Source organism: Dermacentor andersoni, chromosome 11, assembly GCF_023375885.2.
Source record: "Dermacentor andersoni chromosome 11, qqDerAnde1_hic_scaffold, whole genome shotgun sequence".
NCBI classification, from domain to species: Eukaryota; Metazoa; Arthropoda; class Arachnida; order Ixodida; family Ixodidae; genus Dermacentor; species Dermacentor andersoni.
This window is the reverse complement of record NC_092824.1, coordinates 80,083,665-80,105,025: the sequence shown is the minus strand read 5'-3', so window position 1 is coordinate 80,105,025 and position 21,361 is coordinate 80,083,665. Positions and strand designations below refer to the sequence as shown.

Genomic DNA, 21,361 nt, shown 5'->3' with positions numbered 1-21,361 from the left:
TCTCTCTCTTGAGAATTACGCGTGAAGGTCCCATAACACGTAGTTCCATAACTGTCTTCTGCGCAGGTCTCCTCGCCATGTCCGTGACAGCCACCGCTCTCGCGTAGCAGAGCAAGGACGTGCGGAAGACGACGTCGCGGAAAACGACGCCCGCTTCTCTAATGTCTCCCGATGGAAGCAACGCGTCGGCAGGCCTCCCGCAGATCATCGACGAAGACGACCTCCCCGAGGACTACGACTACGAGGAGTCGGCGTGGCGCTTCGACCTCGCCGACCTGATCCCGACGGCCGTCGTGTACGGCGCCACGCTCCTGTTAGGCCTAGTGGGCAACCTGCTCATAGTGTACACGGTGGCGCGGTTCCCGCGCATGCGCTCCATTTCGAACCTGTTTCTCGCGTCGCTCGCGTCGGCGGACCTGCTGATCGTGCTGCTGTGCGTGCCCGTGAAGTTCGGCCAGCTGTTCTCGTACACCTGGACGCTGGGCGAGCTGGGGTGCAAGCTGCTCCTGTACGTGCAGCACGTGTCCATGATCTGCTCTGTGCTCAACCTCACTTTCCTCAGCATCGAGAGGTAAGGAAAAGGTTGAGTCGGTCACCCTTTTCGTTCCGCGTTACCTCGGACGGGTGTGCGAATCGACAGTGGCGCTGCGCTCTATTGTAGGTACGAGGTTTCGTCGGTGGTTCGAATCCTACCTGATATAATAGATAAGCACCATCACAATACGCTTGAAGTAACGCCAGCGAAAGACTGCGCGCTTGCGTTCTCGTGCGCAGTCCTTCTCTCTCGCCGGCATAACGCAGGTCGCGTACTTTCGGCTGACATTCTAACCCGTCGAAGTTTGCGAGAATTGGGAGAGCCATGTTGAGCATTCGATCCTGTAGACACCTGGAAGCAATAGATGCAGTATACTTGCGTAAATTTTTCGCCAGGGCGTCTGCACATCCGTCAGTATTCGCGCCTCGTTTCTTGTACAAGCTCTTCACCCGATATAATACTCACTTCCTCGTGACAATGTGTCGACTGTTGAGTATCTATCAAGAATAAGGCTTGTTGCTTGGCTGCGTAACGTTTTCGAGCACTTTCGGCATGTTTACAACCTCGTTCTGCCAACTATTTTTTGCTGAGGATCCGTTTTAGCGTCATTCTTAAGCTTCCGTTGCATGCCGCCGTGATTGTCGATGAGCCACCGCAAGCTAAGTAAAAGAAAGCGGACCAATCGCAGACGCCGGCACCACCCTCTTCATCCGGTTATCGATATTCAGAGCAGTGGCGCGGCCCCATCGAATCCCTCTCCCCTTGAGCATGCTCCTCGCCTCTTGTGAGCCGATTAGATAAGACAAGCCGCTCAGTGCAGGCAATGTTATTCGTTTTTCAAGCAAACAAAAGTGACCTCCTATGAACGAGGGGAGCATTTGATTGGGCGGTTCAGACAACCCTGCGGGTGACCGCCCGATGCTTGCGTCGGCGGTTACGCAAAATTGACGTCAGCAGATTGGAATAAAAACATATTGGAATAGTTTTAGGTTACGCGGCCCCTCTTTCCTGTCTCGTTTGCCCCGCTATTTTTTTTTTCTCGTCTTCCGGCGTTCTCGGTCTGCTCGGAATTCAGCATGTCTGGCGTCGTAAGAGAAAATTAGCAGAGCCAGTTTTAGTGTCAAAGTATACGTGATACTACGCCTAAAGACACTGCTCGTACAGATTCGCACAAACTGCAGTCTTGCACGGTACTACGCCCAGGCTAGAAATTTCACAGACGGAGCGCAGCCGATGCCTCCTGCAGCCGCTGTCGTAAACAGGATGCCTGTCAACACAGGCTCGCAGTCGTCGGCGGCACGCAAGTATAAGTGCAGGCACGCTACCAACCATTGTTTGCACAACAGATCGTGCGCGGAGACCCACGATCCCTCTGTCATGTACGACGTGCGCAGCTTCTCACTCTCTTGTCCTTTCACTCGCACGTATCCGATGCTTGTCGTCTTCTCCGCGCAGTATTAAGAGCGGCGCAGATGCCCCGAACCTCAGCACCACTGCGAAGTGAGCGACTGTCCTCAAGGCAGCTGACAGGCACGTTGGTTTCAGGCTCAGCTAACAACGTTGCGGAAGGTGCTTGAACGACTATTGTTTAACGACTATACGCTTGAGGAAATATCTTAGCGACTATTGTCGTTAGACTATTTCGTTTAACGAGAATAGTCTGGTCATTAGGGTTTAATTATTCTTCGCCGATGGTAATTGTTTGAAAGTTTCGAAAAAGTTCATTCGTTCTTCTGCCCGAATCGATGAAACCGAACGTTATGTTCATCACGCTGCGCGCAAGATGTGCCGAGGGCAGCCCTTGAGCATTCTGTGAAAATTCACAGAGCCGAACGTGTGTGACTATGGCAAAAAGATAGAAATACGGAAACGTTAATATGGCGGCAGGGAATAGGGAAATTATGTCGCGGTAAAACGAATCTAGTGTGCGATTCTCTTATTTGGAACATTCTACTAAAACACGCTTCGCACTGAAATACACATTTCAGATAAACAGAGAAGTTGCTACTGCTGCTGAAGCGCAAACCGGTATTCTACAGCTGCCGAAGACGACACTGGCTACTTCAACCATGAGGTGTTCAAAGCAACATCGTGACAAGGCGCCCGAAAAAAGGCCAGCAAATTGACTATCGCAGGACCGGTTCAATAACATTGATTGATACATCACTTGAAAACACACACAACAAAAGAATCCAATTAAAGTAATAGAGCAAGTATACCGACAAGTCATAGAAAGTTAAAGCCCGAGGATCAGTTCAAGTTTCTCAGTTTTCCTTTACGCAACGTCAGTAGAAGTGATCTAAGCAATTTATTTGTCGCACTATGTCAATGAAGTTGTACCCAATATTAGTTTATATATATATATATATGCCTGTCAGCATCCCAAGTGAGCAATTGCCTCAACTTTCACTTCACCCAGCATGTTATGCAATAGCATTGGATACCCGCCGTGGTTGCTCAGTGGCTATGGTGTTGGGCTGCTGAGCACGAGTTCGCGGGATCGAATCCCGGCCACGGCGGCAGCATTTCGATGGAGGCGAAATGCGAAAACACCCGTGGTACTTAGATTTAGGTGCACGTTAAAGAACCCCAGGTGCTCGAAATTTCCGGAGCCCTCCACCACGGCGTGCCTCATAATCAGAAAGTGGTTTTGGCACGTAAAACCCCATAATTTAATGGCATTGGATGAGTCAAGATGGAAAAAAACAGGCAGTTTCGCCCGAAGTTCGAAGCACTAACTGCGAGAGCAGGGTTTAGCGTAGCGATTGAAGTTCTAGGACGGTGTTCTAACCATACGCGTGCCCGACCAATGCGGACGCGACCGACACGAATGCACATTTTTTTTTGCAGCGTTAAACGCTTTAATACGCCGTGTAGCACCTGTAATGACATCGCACAGGCGCCATTGCGCTGCCCGTAATAAGCCGCGCCAGTATTATTAAAGCGCTTTCATGTTTGAGCACTGATATTGTCTCCCACGCTTAATATTTAACAGCCTGAGAAGATTTAAGGTGAAAGGCACGCGCTGTGAGTTTTATGTTTCGTGAAATCGTTTATGGGCTGCCATCGTCAAAATTCTGAGGAATAATTTTGTGAAAACCGTTAAGACCTGGTATGAGCAAATTTAGTGATTGAATGACGTAGCAACGTAACCCGCATATACGGCTTGCATAAGCAGACGCCATGAATATACTCAAATATATGCGGGGCCCCACGGCGACGCCGACGACGAAATTTCGCTCGGAGTGTCCGCATAATTGCTGCCGCAGAAATGAATTAAGCGAATTGAAAACGTCAACGCAGGTACTACGCGGTGATCCACCCTGTACGCTCTCGCTACCTTTGCACCTTCAGCCAAGCCAGGCGAGTGATCATCTTCATCTGGTTGGCGGCGTTCCTCACCGCTCTGCCTATCATCTTCGTGCAGGTAAGCGTTGAAGAATTGAAGAAATTAAGCAGGTTTTCATTTTATGTGGCTTTATGTGACTTTAGGTGGCACTTTAGGTGGCTTCATTTCCTGTGCACTGAAAATCGCGCTCCGTAAACTAATGAATTGTACGCATTCAAATATGTTGTCCTAACCTCCTGTAGACTTTCGTTTGCTAAATGTTAGGGGATCTCCAGTAATGTTAGTTAACGATAGGAGACAAAGCTTCGCAGGTTTATTCGATTGGCTGCAAGCAGCGTACAATAAGTCCGATTTCAACTCAAGATTTCTCCATGCTTTGAAACTTGGTGACTGTAAGTCAGGCATCCCGTATATGGAAATGAAATTCTGATAACATGCGAGGAGCATCGACGATTGTCGCATCAAAGACATTAGCCCAAAACTGCGAACAACGCAATTTCAAGCTATTTTATCTGCAGTACTTCCGGGGCAGAGGGGAAGTGTATTCTTTACTGACGAATTATCACTCTGCCTGAGAGGTAACTATAGGTTATTATTTTTACGAATCATGTAAAGGACCTTCTTGGAATACCAGCCTGTCAAGGAAATTATTCGAGGAAACGAGCATGAAATAATGTTATCATTTATGTAACCTGTCTGTGTTGAAATAGTTTTGTACCAATAAACATCGCTTCCCTGTGATTGCAAAACGTACGGCTCAGAACATCGATACTGAAAGCTCTCAACAAACTCCAACCCTTGCCACATCGCATTCCCGTTCGTGGATATACTCATTTCAAAAGTAATGAAAACTGCTCTGCCACTCACCAGACCAAGAGACATTTCTAATCATGTATGTTTCATTTTTTCCTCTATTCTTTACAGGTCTGTGTAATCAATAGTAGCACTTATCACAATTCTGGCGTCTATCTTTGTTCACATTTTTCATGTTCGTTACCTTTTACAGTGTAGTGCTAACGGAACGCCCAAATGTTCGTTTCGAAGTTCCTTAATGTTCCTTTTTCATACACACAATTCACATGTGCAAAAGAAAGTATTCCTTTCGGCGATGTTTAAATAATCGGAAAGGGCTTAGGAGAGCGTACGCCTAATTGAAAAATTCCACCACAGAACTTTCGTGTTGCGGCGTTGTATGTTTGCTAGCTAACGCCTCAGTAAACGGCCGTTATCAAAAGAAACTGCTTGGATTCTTTATTTGAACGTTTCAAGCCTAGGCTTAAAACGAGCCTACGAAAGCTACTGGAGCGATCCGTCGCGTTCTAGGAAGGATCTGTGTATTTCAGGGCATTGCCAATAGCTCTAACTCAATAAGGCAGGCACATACTCTAGAACACCCTTGTTGTTTGACGTCCCGATGTGGTTCTGGTTTTGAAAATTTATAAAAAATTCCTTGAGAAGGCGACATACGGCAATGATTTCTCCTTCTGGCATTTCATCTTTATTTTTTGTGAGGGAGAGTGTTAGTTTAGTCGGATAACATTGACTTGCGTTACGTAGGAACAGATTGAGTTCGCCCTCTTCGCATATCCCCCAAACATACCTGGATTTCCGAAAGCAAGAACAGATGCCTAATCCCTATCTAACATGTCAGCTCACTCATATTATTTTACCTAGTTTCATGACAACAATCTAGAGCTAATGATAATTTTGTCAATGAGAATCGTCTTCTTTCGCTCGATGAAATCCAAGTCTGTTCTATTCAGCACTTTGCTAGTCGTTGTCATGTGCTCTTCATAATGTTCCTATTTAGTACTAAGAACAAAAAGATATTAGGAATTTCACAAGTCTTTTCGACACTGGAAACGAAAAAAAAAAGTGGAAACTGCCTGTGAGCACGTGTCCTAACAATGGAGTGGAGCGTGCTTCAACAGAGACGTTCTGCGCATCTTCCGTAGTTGCGTTTGTTACATTTTTGCTTTAAGACACAGTACTCAGACCGAAAAAATATCGAGAAGGATCACACATATGAGATGCGAACGGCTAGAAGGTTAATCAACAAGACAAATGTAAACGCAGTATAGGAACCTACACCTTATGATCAGTCTGAACATGTCTTAGTGCATGCACGCGTTGCGAAGGATATATGTCGCAGTCATGTAGGACTTAGCGAATCCTCTATTGCCATCACTGTAAGCTTGAAAATTCGTGCAAAAGCGATGATTCTTTTCCCTTTGGAGCGCTCAGACATCTCGCCACAGCACGTCGCCAGTGCCTTTGTGATGCAAGCGCTGTGCCTATTGATCGGAGATTTTTACCAAGTAATGGTGCTGGCAGTGAAATCACGTGGGGAAACGCCACGCCGAAATGTGCGGCGTAATCGCGGGTAGAAACAAATAAATATACAAGAAATATACGAGGCGGCGCGCATCGATCGAATGGATGAGCGAATCGTATGAAGCCGTGATGTAAGACACCCGCTCAAGTCGCTAGCACTAGTGCTGCGGAAAAGAAAAAAAATGCGTTAATTAGAACTTCCGTATAACTCGTAATGTGCTTTCTTTTTGTTTTTGCAAGACGAAGTTCTACAGTGCCTTATACAGCTGTTGCGTTTGAATTTTTGTCGCATGCTGACGGAGTTTGTTATCTCAAAGTTTCATTACCTGCATTGAATGGGCTCATGGTGGAGCCAGCCGAGATTCTGGGTCGGCTTTTAATGGCTACTGGCTTCAATAGCCTATGGTCTCTATGGTCGCTTGAAGTGCTCGTGAAGCATGCTTTTTAGATTGACTCTGCAAACACCACTGTTTGCTGTTCATCCTGCCGATCCGATTCCTCAAATTTTCAACGCATCAATAATGACAGGAAATGCTCGGGTGTCATCCAACGCGAAATACCGTATTGGTTTTCTGTTTGTTTGTTTTTTACGCTTGACGGGCACAGCGTAGTATGTTTGGCACGTATTGAACAAAATAAAAGAAATATAAAACAGTCCCACTGGAGACTATGACATGTTTCATTAGGCTTTGGCAGAGATGAAAGCGGAGAGCACCTCTATGCAAAACAAGCGATTTTAAGAATGAAAGAAAATATTACGCCAGTCAGGAGATCTTAGAAAATAACACCTTGAATCTCCAGGCACGATCAAATCTTTTCCACGGTACATCTCTGGCGGCCTCTCTTGCAAGTCCTTCAGCGCCCAGCTCTTGTCGCATCGTGCGTTTTCTGACGCAGGGCGGATTTCACGGGCATTCTTCACGGGCTTCAGTCTCTGCTATACTTAACAGAGAGGCGCTATTTGACAGGTGGATCTAGCTGTTGCAAAGCTATAGGTCCCCCTGCAGCTCGCAACCATTGTATTACTGAAGCAGGGTACGATGCGAAGTAGAGCTAGGGGGGGTGTATAAATTGGAAGTTCGATTTCCACCTGGTCATTCTGTTGACGACGTCAATGCTTGAGCAGCCCAGGTGTCTCACTCCATCCAGAAGACTCAGTCTTCTGGATGTTTTACTATGGAAAGAAGAAATGTTCCTCCGTGAAAGTCACTGTGCAAGGGCCTCTTAATGGCGCCCTCTGCGACTTGTCCGCCTCCTATAGGTTCACGTGGAGATGGGCCTGCGGCGGCGAGCCTACTGGTGCATGCGGGACGAGGCCAGCCCCGGTGCGTGGCGTTCCTTCGAGATCTACATGCTCATCCTGGTGCTCTGCATACCGACCCTGGTCATGGGATACGCGTACGCCAAGATCTGCGCCCAGCTGTGGATGGTGGTGCGCGAGAGAGCGCATCTCACCTCTGGCTCGTAAGTATACAGTGCCTGCAAAAGAAGCACTACGGCTGTGCAACTCGTGATTACCGAAGTAAAGGTTCGGCTTTGGTGGAAAAAAGTACTCAGATGTAAGTGCAAATGGTGTCTTGAGGTCACGATTTCAAGGAGGTACACTACGCATAGAGCGTCTGAGGCGGAGCACTTTATGTTCTAGGTGCGTTATCTGTTTCCGGAACTGACTGGCCGGCTATTTTGCTGGGTGTCGTAACAAAGGCGGGGATACAAAACGGACCGGTTCAGGGAAAAGAAAGCGCGTTTTTTTTGCTTCTCTGTAGGTGTCATATTGTCTTTTAGCGCTCTCTATGCTACGCGTCTATGCGCTGTGCTCTTCACTATCCGCGGTTACTTTAACTGTTTCAGTGCGATCGTAATGATAGCCTTTATATGGTACGGAAACCTTTAGCGAGTTTTTTTTATGAAATGGACGGAAATAGGAGACAGAAATTACTTTTCTAAACTTGTCTCAGCACCCTTGTTTTCATCCACCTCAGGAAATCCAAATTTACATTTTCATTCAAGCGCTGCCTTGAAGGAGATAGAGCAACAGACGTACCTGGTTCATAAAGACAAAGCTAATGGGAGTTGATCATCGAGGGAAAAAAAAGCTGTCCACTTACTCGCAAACTAAACTGTCTTGGCAAAAATGGGTGCTCAATACTTTTCTACTGCAGCTACCGTGTAAGGATACCAGTGTAATGATACTAGGGTAAGGACACCTACAGTGTAATGTAGTGTGTAGTGTGGTGTAGGATACCAGACACCATATCATATTAAAACAGCAAACTAATATTCTAGAGCTTGACAGGGGCAATTCGAAATTATTCCATTACTGCGACCCTACGGTGCTGAATTTCTATTCCTTATATATCGTAGAGGAAATCACTAATTGTGTCATACCCAAAAATACCACATTAGATAAGGAGATCTTACTTCCGGAAGCACTTGTTGAAGGTTCCGTAAATGAAAGCGCCCGTGCTCACAGTTCTCTTCCGCTAGATCGCTTACCTCATAGCGTTAAAATTTCGCGAATAGGTGGCATTTCTCGGTGTGCCCAGTCCAATAGAAGGTTCGGCTGCATTACCTTCCCAGTTCCATCGAAGTAAGTCGTACCTACGTCTCGTGGGCAGTAATTCAGAAAGAAATGAATTCGCAGCAGCAGGAATGGTCTTGCCGCTTATCGCCAATAGACCGAAACAAGGCGCATGCCTTCTTCCGAGGTTACCCTGAGAAATGGTGCCATCATTTTACGTTCCTGCGGATATGTCTCTTGTTTTGTCTACCGCCGCTACCCACGACACCCATTCCGATTTATTTTCGGCAAATTCTCATCCCGTGCACGAAAACGTGGCATTAAACCGAATGCGCAGCAAAACCTTTCCGTGTTGGTGAAATCTGAGTGCGATCGAGCGAGCTATTTACTCTGCGGAATCATGTCTATCACGCTCTCATATTCACGCAACATTCGGGTTATTCAATGCTCTCAGCGATCATCGATTAATGCAATATAAAAGCCTGAGCCGTATACCTGCCTCGCGAGTGGCTTCGTTACGCGGTCAGTGGTTGCAGCCTCTTAGCATATAGTGTGTGTGTTGCTGTATCATTCCGCAGTGCTTGTACAGAGATGCTGGAGAAGGCTCCGGGCAAGCAGGGCTTCAGCGTCAACGGTGACAAGAGGTTTCTGGGCAAGCCGTCGAGAGCTGACGAAGACACCGTCAAACAGGTAGAGCACGCAAGCTGGTGAAGGCTTTATAATTTGGCTCGCCAGAATGTAGTGATGTGGTTCTGTGGGCATTTAGACTTTATTCTTTATGCAGAAATTTTTTTGAGAGAGCGCTCCATCGTCCGGCAGTGAAGCAGCAAGCAATGTCTCCCCCTCGCCCTCAAAAGCTGAGGATACATATTTACTATGGTCCCGTCGTATTCACAAAAGTTGCACAAGGCACTGTACATCATTCCGATGCCGAGTGAAGGCGTTTGTTAAGGTGACTCCCAGCCACAACTGGGACGCACAAGCGGCAAGTTATGGGGGGCTATGGATTCGACCACCATCAATAGAGAGCCACCGGGGTCTTGCTACAGCTCTGAAGGACAACTGGCTCCTGCGACCGACTTATTTGTTCCTTTGCATAGCGGCTCACGAATTATTTATACAATGTCTATTATCTCTCCGGACCAGATAAAGGCAATGCCTTCTACAAACATGGAGATAAACGTCTGTTACTTGGGGCCGAATGGAAGCAAGAAACGGAAGTGTAGACAAAAAAGTAATAATTTCAGAGTATATAGCTAGCAATAAAGAGAGAGAAGACGGGGAGGGAAGAGGAGGGGAGGGGGAGGCATGAGGATATACGTGCTGTCTACATGCAAAGCGATGAATTTCGTGCAGATTAAACATAATATTAAGCCTGAATTTGCGACTGCCTCACGATATGTCAAACGGCCGCCATAACAGAAGGCTAACAGTGGTTGTTCACAAGTGCCTACAAGGTTATGGCCACTATGCATAGCTTCGAAGGAAATAATGAGAAAACGCGAGGCCTACAGCAGTAAGCGTGTAATAGTCATAAAAAACGTTATTTATACGAAATAGAACAGGTCATACAATAAAAAAAATGCAACGTGTCGATGCTGCCTGCTAGACTTATCCTAAAAAGCAGCATGCATGGGGGTAATATTACGTGTAGCCTTGAGTAAGTCCATCGAAATATAGCGACCAATTGTCCTCGTTACCGAGGTTTCGGTGTTCAAGCCACGTGCATATGAATGCAGCAGCGCGTGAGCTGCGCGCACGACTAATCATGAAATAATAAGCGAACGAAAAAAGAAAAAAATGTCATGTGCCCTGCGGATCTCCGCAGAAGTTACTCGATTATTATTCATAGCACGCACGAAGGAAAGATTTCGGCACTTCATTTGCTGCCACTGTGAGTGCAACAAAGCACGAGCAGCGAGCAATCGCTTCCTCCAGTTATACTTGCAAGAAAGCCGGGTGGCAGACAACAAGGAGAAAAAAACCCGGTCAAGGCATAGTTCTACACATCCGCTTTGTGACGCTACTCCGGCAGAAACTCTCGCACACCGTGTCATTGTGCTTGCGTCGATGTATGATTGCTTGACACATTCATGAATGTCATTTTCTTTTTCTTTCGTTCATCGCCCATAAGACCAGCCATCGCGACCCAATGTGTCCGCGCCGCTCCTCCTCCGCAGGTGATCAAGATGCTGATCCTGGTGGTGTCCCTGTTCGTCCTCTGCTGGGCCCCCATCTTGATCCTGAACGTGCTGACGGCGTTCGGCAGCGTCTCGGCGCTCAACTACTCCTACCTGAAGCCGCTGCGCACCTGCTTCCACCTGCTGTCGTACCTCAACAGCTGCGTGAACCCGCTCGTGTACGGCTTCATGTCGCGCTCCTTCCGGGTCTCCTTCCGGGACGCCCTGCTGGGCTGCCTGCGCCAGGGCGGCGCGCCGCAGCGGGGCACCACGTTGCGCCTGAGCCGAACGAGGACCACCAGCCTGAGCATGGGACGCTCGGCGACTTACGTCACGTGACGCCAGCCCCCGCAGCCGGGCATCCGGTGCATCCGCTGGACGAGCAACTGCGGTGCCGCGCCCGGAACCATCGCCCTGTCCGCCACGAATGGATAACGAGCGGTGGGGAAAAAGAAGAAATCGAGGAGTGCCGTCGACGCTCCGCGCAAACCGGAAACGAAAGGCACGAGGAGCGATGTGCCTTGAAACGTAACAGCACGAACAGAGCGGAGAAAGCGCTGTTAGTTTCTCGACAGTGCCACATGAACTAACCCAGCTCGTGTCCGCGACGTAGGGCACGAATCGACTAAAGAGACGCCCTTCAAGCGACCGCGAAAGCATTCTGCCGAATTAACTCATTGTCGTGTCTCTGTTACCAAGATCACTCACAGACAAAACGACAGAAACGGCAGCGCCTCGGAACATAGAGGAGGCGCACAATTGCCTCGAGTCACTCCTTTTGAAGCATCAGTCACATCAGAGGAGAAAAACAAAACAAACGGATACTTGTGGCTCCCTCGCGTCAAAGACAATCGACGTTGTGAGCTTTCCGAGCATGGAGTTGTGCAAGTCTTTATGGCGTTGGCACCCGATCTTCTGTATAATCTGGACAAATGCGTCTACAGAAAGAATCACACCTTCACCTTGAATTAAGCGACTTCTTATGGAAAAATACAGGAAGCTACTTCACACCGTGTGAGAAGCTTACCACTCTAGCTGGTAGTGAGGACCGGGAGCAAATTTGTGCTTTATTTTATTTTTTTTTTGCTACTGGTAAGGAAAGCGCGAAAGAAAGAACACTGATGTGTGAAATAAACTTTTCGTAGTGCTAAAAAATAGCATCGACGGAATTTTTCACATTGGCTAACATCCGACACGCAAGAACGACATCCAAAGGACACCTGTTTAGCGTTTGTCGCAGAACCCAGTTTTGTTCTTCGGTTTCTGCGCAGCAAGGTTTCGAAATAGCTGTGTGTATTCACATCACCTTAAGAGAAAACTTCACAGTGACATCGGTGCACCGACCACCGTCCGCCACCACTCCCCCTCTCCCCCTTTTTTCCCGTTTAGTTTGCCTGGACTACACTAAATGGCCCGGTGTGAGTCTCCGCGCTTTGTCGCCATGGAGATTGGAATCTCGGTAGAGCAAGATCCGCAAAACACGGTTTGCAAGACTTCGCACGCTTCTGGAAACGTTGCAGTGTTCGTCAGAAAGTGATATACATCGAGTGGAAGACTGCATTCCTGCACGTACTGGAAACAAGCCTCATCGGTGTATATAAGGTGTTACTTATGGTGTTTTTTTTATTCTTATCGACACGACTCCATTGATTAGAGAGTCCTGTTTTTATCGTCATCTTATCTTTCGACCAAAGACACCACCCGTGTCCCTGTGAGTCTACTGTTGCCAGCCCTACTACTCATGGGACGTTGCCTAGAAAAGACGCGGCTGCATGACTGACTGAAGTTACAAATGCTGGGCTTGTGTGACTTCTGCGTGGGCAGGAAGGACATGTGTGAACTGGTACATCCGAGGCTTTTATTTTGTGAAGCCTGAGGCACCAAGCGACCGTCAAGCGCGATTCGTTCACTTCTGTATGTCTCTGTGCTCAAACAGACTTGTCCTTCACGTAGGATTAGTTGCTCAACTGACGAGTGTCGACCGGCGCAGCTGTAGTAAAGTGTGTATGTATGAACTTGACGTGAGTCAACGTGCCCCCCTCCTCCCTACTCTCATCGCCCCTACAAGACTGTGGCCGTGACAACACACACAGTGGTGCAGGCTGTGCATCACTGAACAGAGAGGAAACATGTGAATCGGCGCGCGCAGATCTGTCTTAAAGTATTATGTCGAGTTGTGTTGGTTGTCGCTCTCAGTCATGATGGTTCGTGGTGAACTCTCCCACCGGAGCGTCTACACGTCCTCGCGAACTGTACTCCGTCCCGTTGTTGCTGGCGCGTTGATGGTCAAGCGCATACACCTCGAATAACGGTATATGTTCAATGACAAACATTGCTTGAATGCAGTTAAAGATATTCGCTGAAAGGTTTTTCACATTCAACTTCTCTTTAGGTCACGCGTATTAGTCGTGATAACCTTTTGTTGGAGACCGAAAGAGATAAAAGGACAATTTATGTGGCAGTGCAGTATTATCTTGTGGTGGACATAATGCGTCATGCGCACAGATTAGCAGCTTATTAGCAATATTCACAGAAGGAAGCGTTCTTTTGCCCCAGATGTTGAAATTGAAAAATTGAAGCCAGCTAGTCATAAAGAAACGAAGGTTTACTACAAGTTACGGCACTGACCGTTTTCAAACTATTGATATTCTGAATGAACTTGATAGGGCGGAAGGCCAGGTAGTTCAACAGGCTTTTATCGTGGGAGTACTGGGTGACAAAAACAAGAAGTGGACAACAAAATAAACTATCAATTGCGCTGGAAAGGGCGCCGCAAGGTGCCTTCAAATTCGACTATTGTGCAGAAAATTTAGCGGGGGGTTTGGAAAAGATTATATTGAAAGCGGCGATAACTTATAGTACGCCTATTAAACCATCCTTTTAGCGGGCCACGAATCGGAAGCTGTATAGCAGGCCTACTAACGAATTAAATATGAAGCCGATTCTTTAAGCTGCGTGTCTGTTACATGAATAAAGTGTATCACAGAGAAGATCAGGACGACTACACTCAAGAACGGTCGGTTGTCGCAAAGATTGCCTCTCATACTTTACGGCATTATTTGCAACTATAATCCTATGCGTATATACGCGTGGTACTTGAAATAGCCCTTTTAGTCAAATTGATAACATGTGAAAACATGTTTTTCACCGAGAAATATGTCATTTAACATCGCCTTTTCTGAACTAGAAACAACAGTGCATCCTGTTATTCCATCTGTACGTATATCTCTGCATAACGAAGCTCCAAAGACACTCGGGAATATTTGCTCAAGCATCGAGCCAAATAAAGTTTTACGGCGAGCTAGTTCATTTCAAAAATCAAGTGTAAGGTAATCAAGTGCACTTGTAGATCAAGTGTACTTGATTACACTTGTAAATCAAGTGTAAAGCGTAAAGGTACCGCATGTCTTCGTGCTAGTGCTTATTCATTATATTTCTCACAATACCGATCCATCATAAAGAAATGTCATGATATGATAATAGATTGATAGTTCTCATCTCTACTGAAAATAATGCGCCTTGTTTGCATGCATCACCTACCTCTACAGTATTAGATGTGCGGGGATGTGTGCGTGAGTTTTAAACATGCTCAACATGTAGGTAAATATGGAACTGTTTGCGCGGTAGGCTGTAAGAACAGTATGTGCGTATCAAGGGGGCTGAAACAATGAAGCCAGCGACGAAAGAAAAGGAAGTGCCACGCGAAACGTGTGCTTTGTCATAAAGGGCATGGCTGATGTGTATCATTAGACTAATGTTTTAGACTTTACTGTAACATATTCTCCAACGCCCCAACACCAAAACGAAGTACTTCCATTCGTACCGCTGCCTTCCATCGACATTACCCCGAAATTTCAGCTACCATGCCTTCATTTCGTTTGATATATCTCTGTAAGCAGAGCAAATTGGTCCTCATGTGACGCCCGCTACGACGTGATATGCAGCCTTGGATGGCTTCATTGTGCAGCCGTATGGAGAGTCCTAAAGCGAGAAACCTGACGAAACCTGTTGAGGCTGTCAGGCTTCGTGGAGAAGCTTTTCCAATGTGTAAACTAACAAAGTTTGTGTATTTCTTGTGAGCACCACAGGTATAAGAAAGTGTCTGTCACCCTTGATATATGTGTTTGTGTCATATCGCGTGTTTGAATCTACTCGAAAAAAGAAAAAACAAACTGTTTCAACTGTCTCAGAACACCGTGTCTGACCACAATCCCAAAGACACCTCCGTTGTTTGTGTTTACCCGATATGTTCACTGGCCACCCGGAAATGACGCTGACTGGCAAAGAAACAACGCGCGCGGAATCGGCGGCGTGAGTCGCAGAATAAAACCTTTCACAGGGTCCAACTCTCTATATTATTGAAACTGGCGTACTGATCAAAATGTTTGCTTTTGCTGTGTTGTAAAATAATTCATTCATTCATTCATTCGTGTCAGCAATACCACTTTGACAGGCATTAGAATACACCGGGGATATTTTTTATCGTACAGACGTTCTTAAGATCTTCTGCGGCCACAAACACTATTCTGGTCCTCGAGCTAAATTACTCGAACAGCTGGACATTACATGTGCAAACAATTAAATAGAACAGGTACCCAGTCAGCAGAATTCCAATAACTAAGCCTTCGCTGTTCACTTCACCGCAAATATTGCAATTTAGGAATTGTAGCCGGTGAGAACACAAGGCGTATCCACTTGGAACGACGACGACGAAGTTCGAAGGAGGCTTGTTGGTTTCAATAGGTGAAGCGCCAATAGTGAAGGAATACAGGCAGGACAAGGCGCTACTTGCAACTGTTTATTGAAGTCACAGGTGGCTGATTATATAGCCATGAGGAGAGGGGAACGAATAAAGAGGGACAATGAATATGTGAATGCGCACGTGCGAGAACACTGAAGATATATATGAAGGGAATCACGCTTAATCTAAATCTAAAACTTGTCTAAAAACATGCTTTCACTCGTGTATATATTCAGAGACGGGGTGCTGACACAGTTGTCCCCTCTTTTCTTAATCTCGTTGGCCTCCAACAATTCCCGCGCCACATAATATTTACTTTTAAACACGATTGTTGTGTCATGTAGCCTTGCTTGACATACTTGCTTATTCTCATTCCCGCAGGCCTTGCAATGAAGCGGCAAGTTCGAACCATATCCATTTTTAAATGAAAGCTTATGTTCCCGCAGGTATTCATTAATACATCGCCCAGTTTGGCCGATATACTCTTTTCCACACTTCAGCGGTATGTGGTATACGACCCCTTCTTCACACTTAACAAAAGAGTTCTTGTCCTGTCTGTATTCCTTCTTGTGTGTCGTCACTACTGACGGTTCACCTATTGAAAGCTATGCACCAACTAGCCCCACAACGTGTTTCACTGCAAGAGGCTTGTTGGAATTGTTGGAGATTCGGGCACAGCGCAGGAGGATGTAAGTCTAGCTTGCGTTGCCGCACCTGTGGGGATGGTCATTCTTCAAGTGAATGCTCTACTCAATCTCGAAAGTGCTGTCTCTGTGGGGGAGCACACCCAGCAGACTATTCGAAGTGCTCAGCTCGCGCTCAAGAAACACAATATCTTGAAATAATCGACCACCGTCGCTGCTGCCGAAGAGATGCAATTTCAGTTATCAAAGACAGGGCCTTCGGATACTCTGGTGTTACAGTGCGCAACACTCCAAGCATGGATCTTAATCTCTCAGAAGCAATTGACTCTGCTGTTGAAAAAGTAATGGCTAAAGCTATGGATAAATTGATATCCAGTCTCTGATTGCTTAGCGCAAATCATTTCGAGTCATATGATGCAAATAATACAGACCATTAAGCCACCAATGCAGTCCCCAGTACATAACGCCACACCTCGAATGCCTAGCAACGAGGTAGAGACGCCTTCCACAGTTGCAGGACATTCCACAGACACTACTTCGCTAGTCCAACCAGGCGAGGATGAGCCCTCTTATTCAGACACTGTTAGTGTCACAAATATGGAACTTCATAAGAAGCCAATGACACCAAGGACAACATAGGGGAAATTACTTGTGCTTAATAAATGAAATAAAGAAACGATAGATGAATGGAAATTAAAGTGGATAAAAAACAACTTGCCGCAGGTGGGAACCGAACCCACAACCTTCGCATTTCGCGTGCGATGCTCCACGAATTGAGCTACCGCGGCGCTGTTTCCCCATCCAGTTTCTTGGGTATTTGGGTATATATATATACTTCTCCAACTACCCCGGTCATGTGCTAATTGTGGCCATGTTGTCCCTGCAAACTTCTTGATCTCATCCGTCCACCTAACTTTCTCCCGCCCCCTGCTACATTTACCTTCTCTTGGAATCCAGTCCGTAACCCTCAATGACCACCGATTATCTTCCCTCCTCATTACATGCCCTGCCCATGCCCATTCCTTTTTCTTGATTTCAAATATAAGAAGTCATTAACTCGCGTTTGTTCCCTCATCCAATCTGCTCTATTCGTATCCCTTAACGTTACACCCACCATTCTTCTTTCTGTAGCTCGTTGCGTCGTCCTCAATTTAAGTAGAACCCTTTTCGTAAGCCTCCAGGTTTCTGCCCCGTAGGTGAGTACTGGTCAGACACATCTGTTATACATTTTTCTCTTGAGGTATAATGGCAACCTGCTGTTCATGATCTGAGAATGCCTGCCGAACGCACCCCAGCCCATTCTTGTTCTTCTGATTATTTCACTCTCATGATCCGGATTGGTCGTCACTACCTGTCACTACCCCCGAAGATGTAATGTTCGAATACAAATGTAATGTATGTACGGGTAATTATGGAAGTGTAATTCGCGGGTAATTATAGAAGGAAATGCTGGCACTAATATCTGTTTTTAATTTAAAAAAAATAAAACCTCGAATATTGAGTAAATGCGCCACATATGCACAACGCTCTATGGGAGACAGCCTAGTGGAAATCCCGGGACACCTGCTAGTTTATTTTTTTCTCAAGCCACACAATAATGCAGGAGTGGCTATAGAAGCAACACCAATAACGTCGACATTAGTTTCGATCCAACCGTTCTTTCCTCGGTGACTTCCGGCTGGACGCCTAAATCGCATCAAGTATATTAAGAACCGTGAATCCTAGTCCTCTGAAGACTCCCCCAAGCTATTCATATTCAGCTATAAGAATTCTCAGGCTCTGGTTTCAATGAAGAACTGAGAAGAGCTGTTGAGAAATTCCCATTCTTTTGTCGAGACTTCGAGGCAGAAGCAGACAGGGTGCACACCAACTACCCAACACCAACTACCCCAACTGTCTACCATCCTAAACCTTGTTCTTCTCACTCGTACCATGGCGAGGACCTGGAATGTGGCAGTATCGGTGCCACGGCACAGCAATCAAGAGTTTTGGGAGCAAGCTGCCTGTTCCCTAAAGCTCCCGAACCATATGACACCTGTGGTTGAAAGAAAGGTCCTCCTCCGTCACCTCGGTAGCGAGCGGCGCCGGCTCACACGCATAGGGCTAATCAGGTACACAGTTGCGCAAATGTATTAAAGACAGGACGGTAGGGTGGCCGCGCCGTGGTAGCAGAACTGGTAAAGCGTTGCACGCCTAACGCGCACAATGAGCGTTCAGCTTTCACCTGCGGCAAGTTATCTTTTCGTCCACTTTCATTACTAGTTACCTTATTATTTCTACATATTGAATAACACAAATTATTACCGGTCTGCTTTTAGTTGCCTACATCGTATGGTTGTGACTAACACACAATGGAGCCCCCTTGGGTGCCTTTATTATCCTCGGGCAGAGGTTATAAAGAAGGCGCTTCATGCATGGTTCCAGCATTACGAGTAGCACCGCAACCGCGGTGACGCGCGTTAAAAGCTAGAACCTAACTTAACTGCCACCGTCGAGTCACAAATGGAGGCTCCGGTCTACGCGTATACGGAAGGAACGTACGACTCTCTTTAATTCGTTTTGCTCGAACGAAATAATACTGCGCGGAACCGATGCGTGCATCGTTGATCCTAACCAAATAGTCAACGTATAGTAATTCGTTGACGTAAACATTATGGGCATACTTGACTGCTCGCTCGAGCGCTCTAATAGCTAAAGATGGCAACGTAAGATAACAATTAAGCTTTACTCTGACGAGCGATTATGAAGCCAAATTAGCATTATTACAACCACCGAATCTGACAGTACAGCTTGAAAGCGGTCTTTACGCGAGTTTCAGCATTACCAGAATGCTTTGAAACGATAAGTCGATGAGGAATATCCTCATCGACTTATCGTTTCGAAGGCACTTATCGTTTCAGAAGGCACATCTGACACACAGCGCTGTGTGTGTCAGATCCGTGTCAAGATCTGTGTGTGTCAGATGTCCGTGTGAAGCTTGCGCTATAACAAAATAAGATAAGTTGAATGCGCAGATGTGGTGAAGACGTTGAGACGGATTTTACAATTTCACCGCACGCCGAAGCAGCAGCAGCAGCCTGTGCGGAATTACGTTGAAGCCTGACTGCCCCTCAACAGGCTGAATTTATTAGCACTCGTCTATACAGAATGCGATTCATCAACTACCCCTTTCATATCCATGCCGTTACATCTCGATCAGCGTTCCAAAACCACCCCACGCACCTCGTAAGTACGCAGTCCTATCTACCCCTACGGAGCGCCTCCATTTATCGGCCCAGCGCGCCTAAATTCAATCTCCGGTTTCGTGGATTGCCTACGCCAGCACAAACTATACTCAATGGGCGGCACACTACGCCTATTCATTGCCGTGGGACATCGTCCCTCTGCACGCTACGTAAGGAAAATGTTCCAGCCATTGTTCTGAGCTCGCGAAATGTATGCATCGGCACAAGAGTTAGTTAACTGTTGTGCCTTAAACGCATACCCGCAGCTGATCAGTGCGGAACAACTTTTATGCGTCTTCATACTGCGGTGGGGGTGATCATACCTTGATGTTCTATCTTCGGTTAGCTGCCGAGTTCAGCGTAACCAGCGACAAAAAAACAAAAAAAGAAATTGGGAGGGTAATAAAGTAGGTGGTAGGCGGGATGGTTTACGCGCGAATGCTTTATATATATATATATATATATAGACAGACATATATATATATGTATGCGTCTGTATATGTGTGTATGTGTATGTGTGCGTGTATGTGTATGTGTATGTGTGCGTGTGTGTATGTGTATGTGTGCGTGTATGTGTATGTGTATGTGTATGTGTGCATGTGTGTATGTGTGCGTGTGTGTGTGCGTGTATGTGTGTGTGTGCGTGTGTATGTGCGTGTGTGTGTGCGTGTGTATGTGCGCGTGTATGTGCGCGTGTATGTGCGCGTGTATGTGCGTGTGTATGTGCGCGTGTATGTGCGCGTGTATGTGCGCGTGTATGTGCGCGTGTATGTGCGCGTGTATGTGCGCGTGTATGTGCGCGTGTATGTGCGCGTGTATGTGCGTGTGTATGTGCGTGTGTATGTGCGTGTGTATGTGTATGTGCGTGTGTAAGTGCGTGTGTATGTGTATGTGCGTGTGTAAGTGCGTGTGTATGTGCGTGTACGTGTGGGTGTGTGTGTGTGTGTGTGTCAAACGCCTGCGGTGTACGACACTCGACGAATGTTTGGACCCCGGTGGTTGTGCGTCTAAACGTGATCAGGCTCATCGCTCTACTCTCTTTTGTAGAGCTAACTAACTTAGGTTCACGTTTGTAGCGTCGAAACTATTTTATTCAACATTTTCAGTAGCATGACGTTCAGTGACTGGCCCTATACTGTGTGTGATCTGTACTGAGTTCTACTTTATTCTTTAGATTTGTCCTGTTGCTCTTCCTTTCCTGTTAATTGTAGATATGTGTTCAAAACAAATAATAATTAATAATAATAATAATAATAACAACAACAATAATATCAGCTGAAAGCACCCTGGACAGCGCAGAGCTGGAAACTTCGCAGTTTGTATAGTGAAACTACACACGTGACGGATCGAGACCTCACAAGTCCTGAGATTCTCACCTTGCTGCCTGCTTGCTGCCTGCCTGCAAGGACATGAATACTTGAGAATGTATAGGACGATAAAGCTTCGACCGAGAACGAGGAGAAGACAGCCAGTGCACATATTGCGCATTGGCCCGCACTAAGTTTTCGTTATGTTATCTTGCACTGTGCTTCACAGGACGCGAGGAGTCGCAAGCAGAAACACTGACCCCGCTGGTGCTTTAAGAACTTATAGCAGACTCCGCCACTATAGGGCCCTTTGTAGCACTTCGGGGAAATTCTAGCGCTCCCCTTTGGCAGTTATAACAATTAACGCGCGGGACGGGGGATCCAGCGCTTCCGGAAAAACGCGTAGACACATTGCCCAATACTTCGGAGAGGCCAAAGATCGACATCCCAAACTAGGCGTATTGTACTGGTGTTACGAGGGGAAACGGTTCTGGGAAAGTGCGACGGGAACACGTCGCCTTAAACA

The 21,361-nt window shown here is 46.6% G+C and overlaps 1 protein-coding gene across 1 annotated transcript in view; it reads left to right on the top strand.

Moving 5' to 3' along the window:
• The window catches only part of LOC126518048 (QRFP-like peptide receptor), a 104,121-nt gene extending 88,856 nt beyond the window's left edge, over positions 1 to 15,265 (top strand). Inside the window, exons 2-6 of the mRNA XM_050167904.3 lie at positions 67 to 571; positions 3,839 to 3,962; positions 7,480 to 7,682; positions 9,318 to 9,429; positions 10,920 to 15,265. Of these exons, the coding sequence (XP_050023861.1) occupies positions 162 to 571; positions 3,839 to 3,962; positions 7,480 to 7,682; positions 9,318 to 9,429; positions 10,920 to 11,258 (1,188 nt within the window). The 5' untranslated portion in view covers positions 67 to 161 and the 3' untranslated portion in view covers positions 11,259 to 15,265. The remainder of the gene's footprint in view (positions 1 to 66; positions 572 to 3,838; positions 3,963 to 7,479; positions 7,683 to 9,317; positions 9,430 to 10,919) is intronic.
• The last annotated feature ends 6,096 nt before the right edge of the window (positions 15,266 to 21,361 follow it).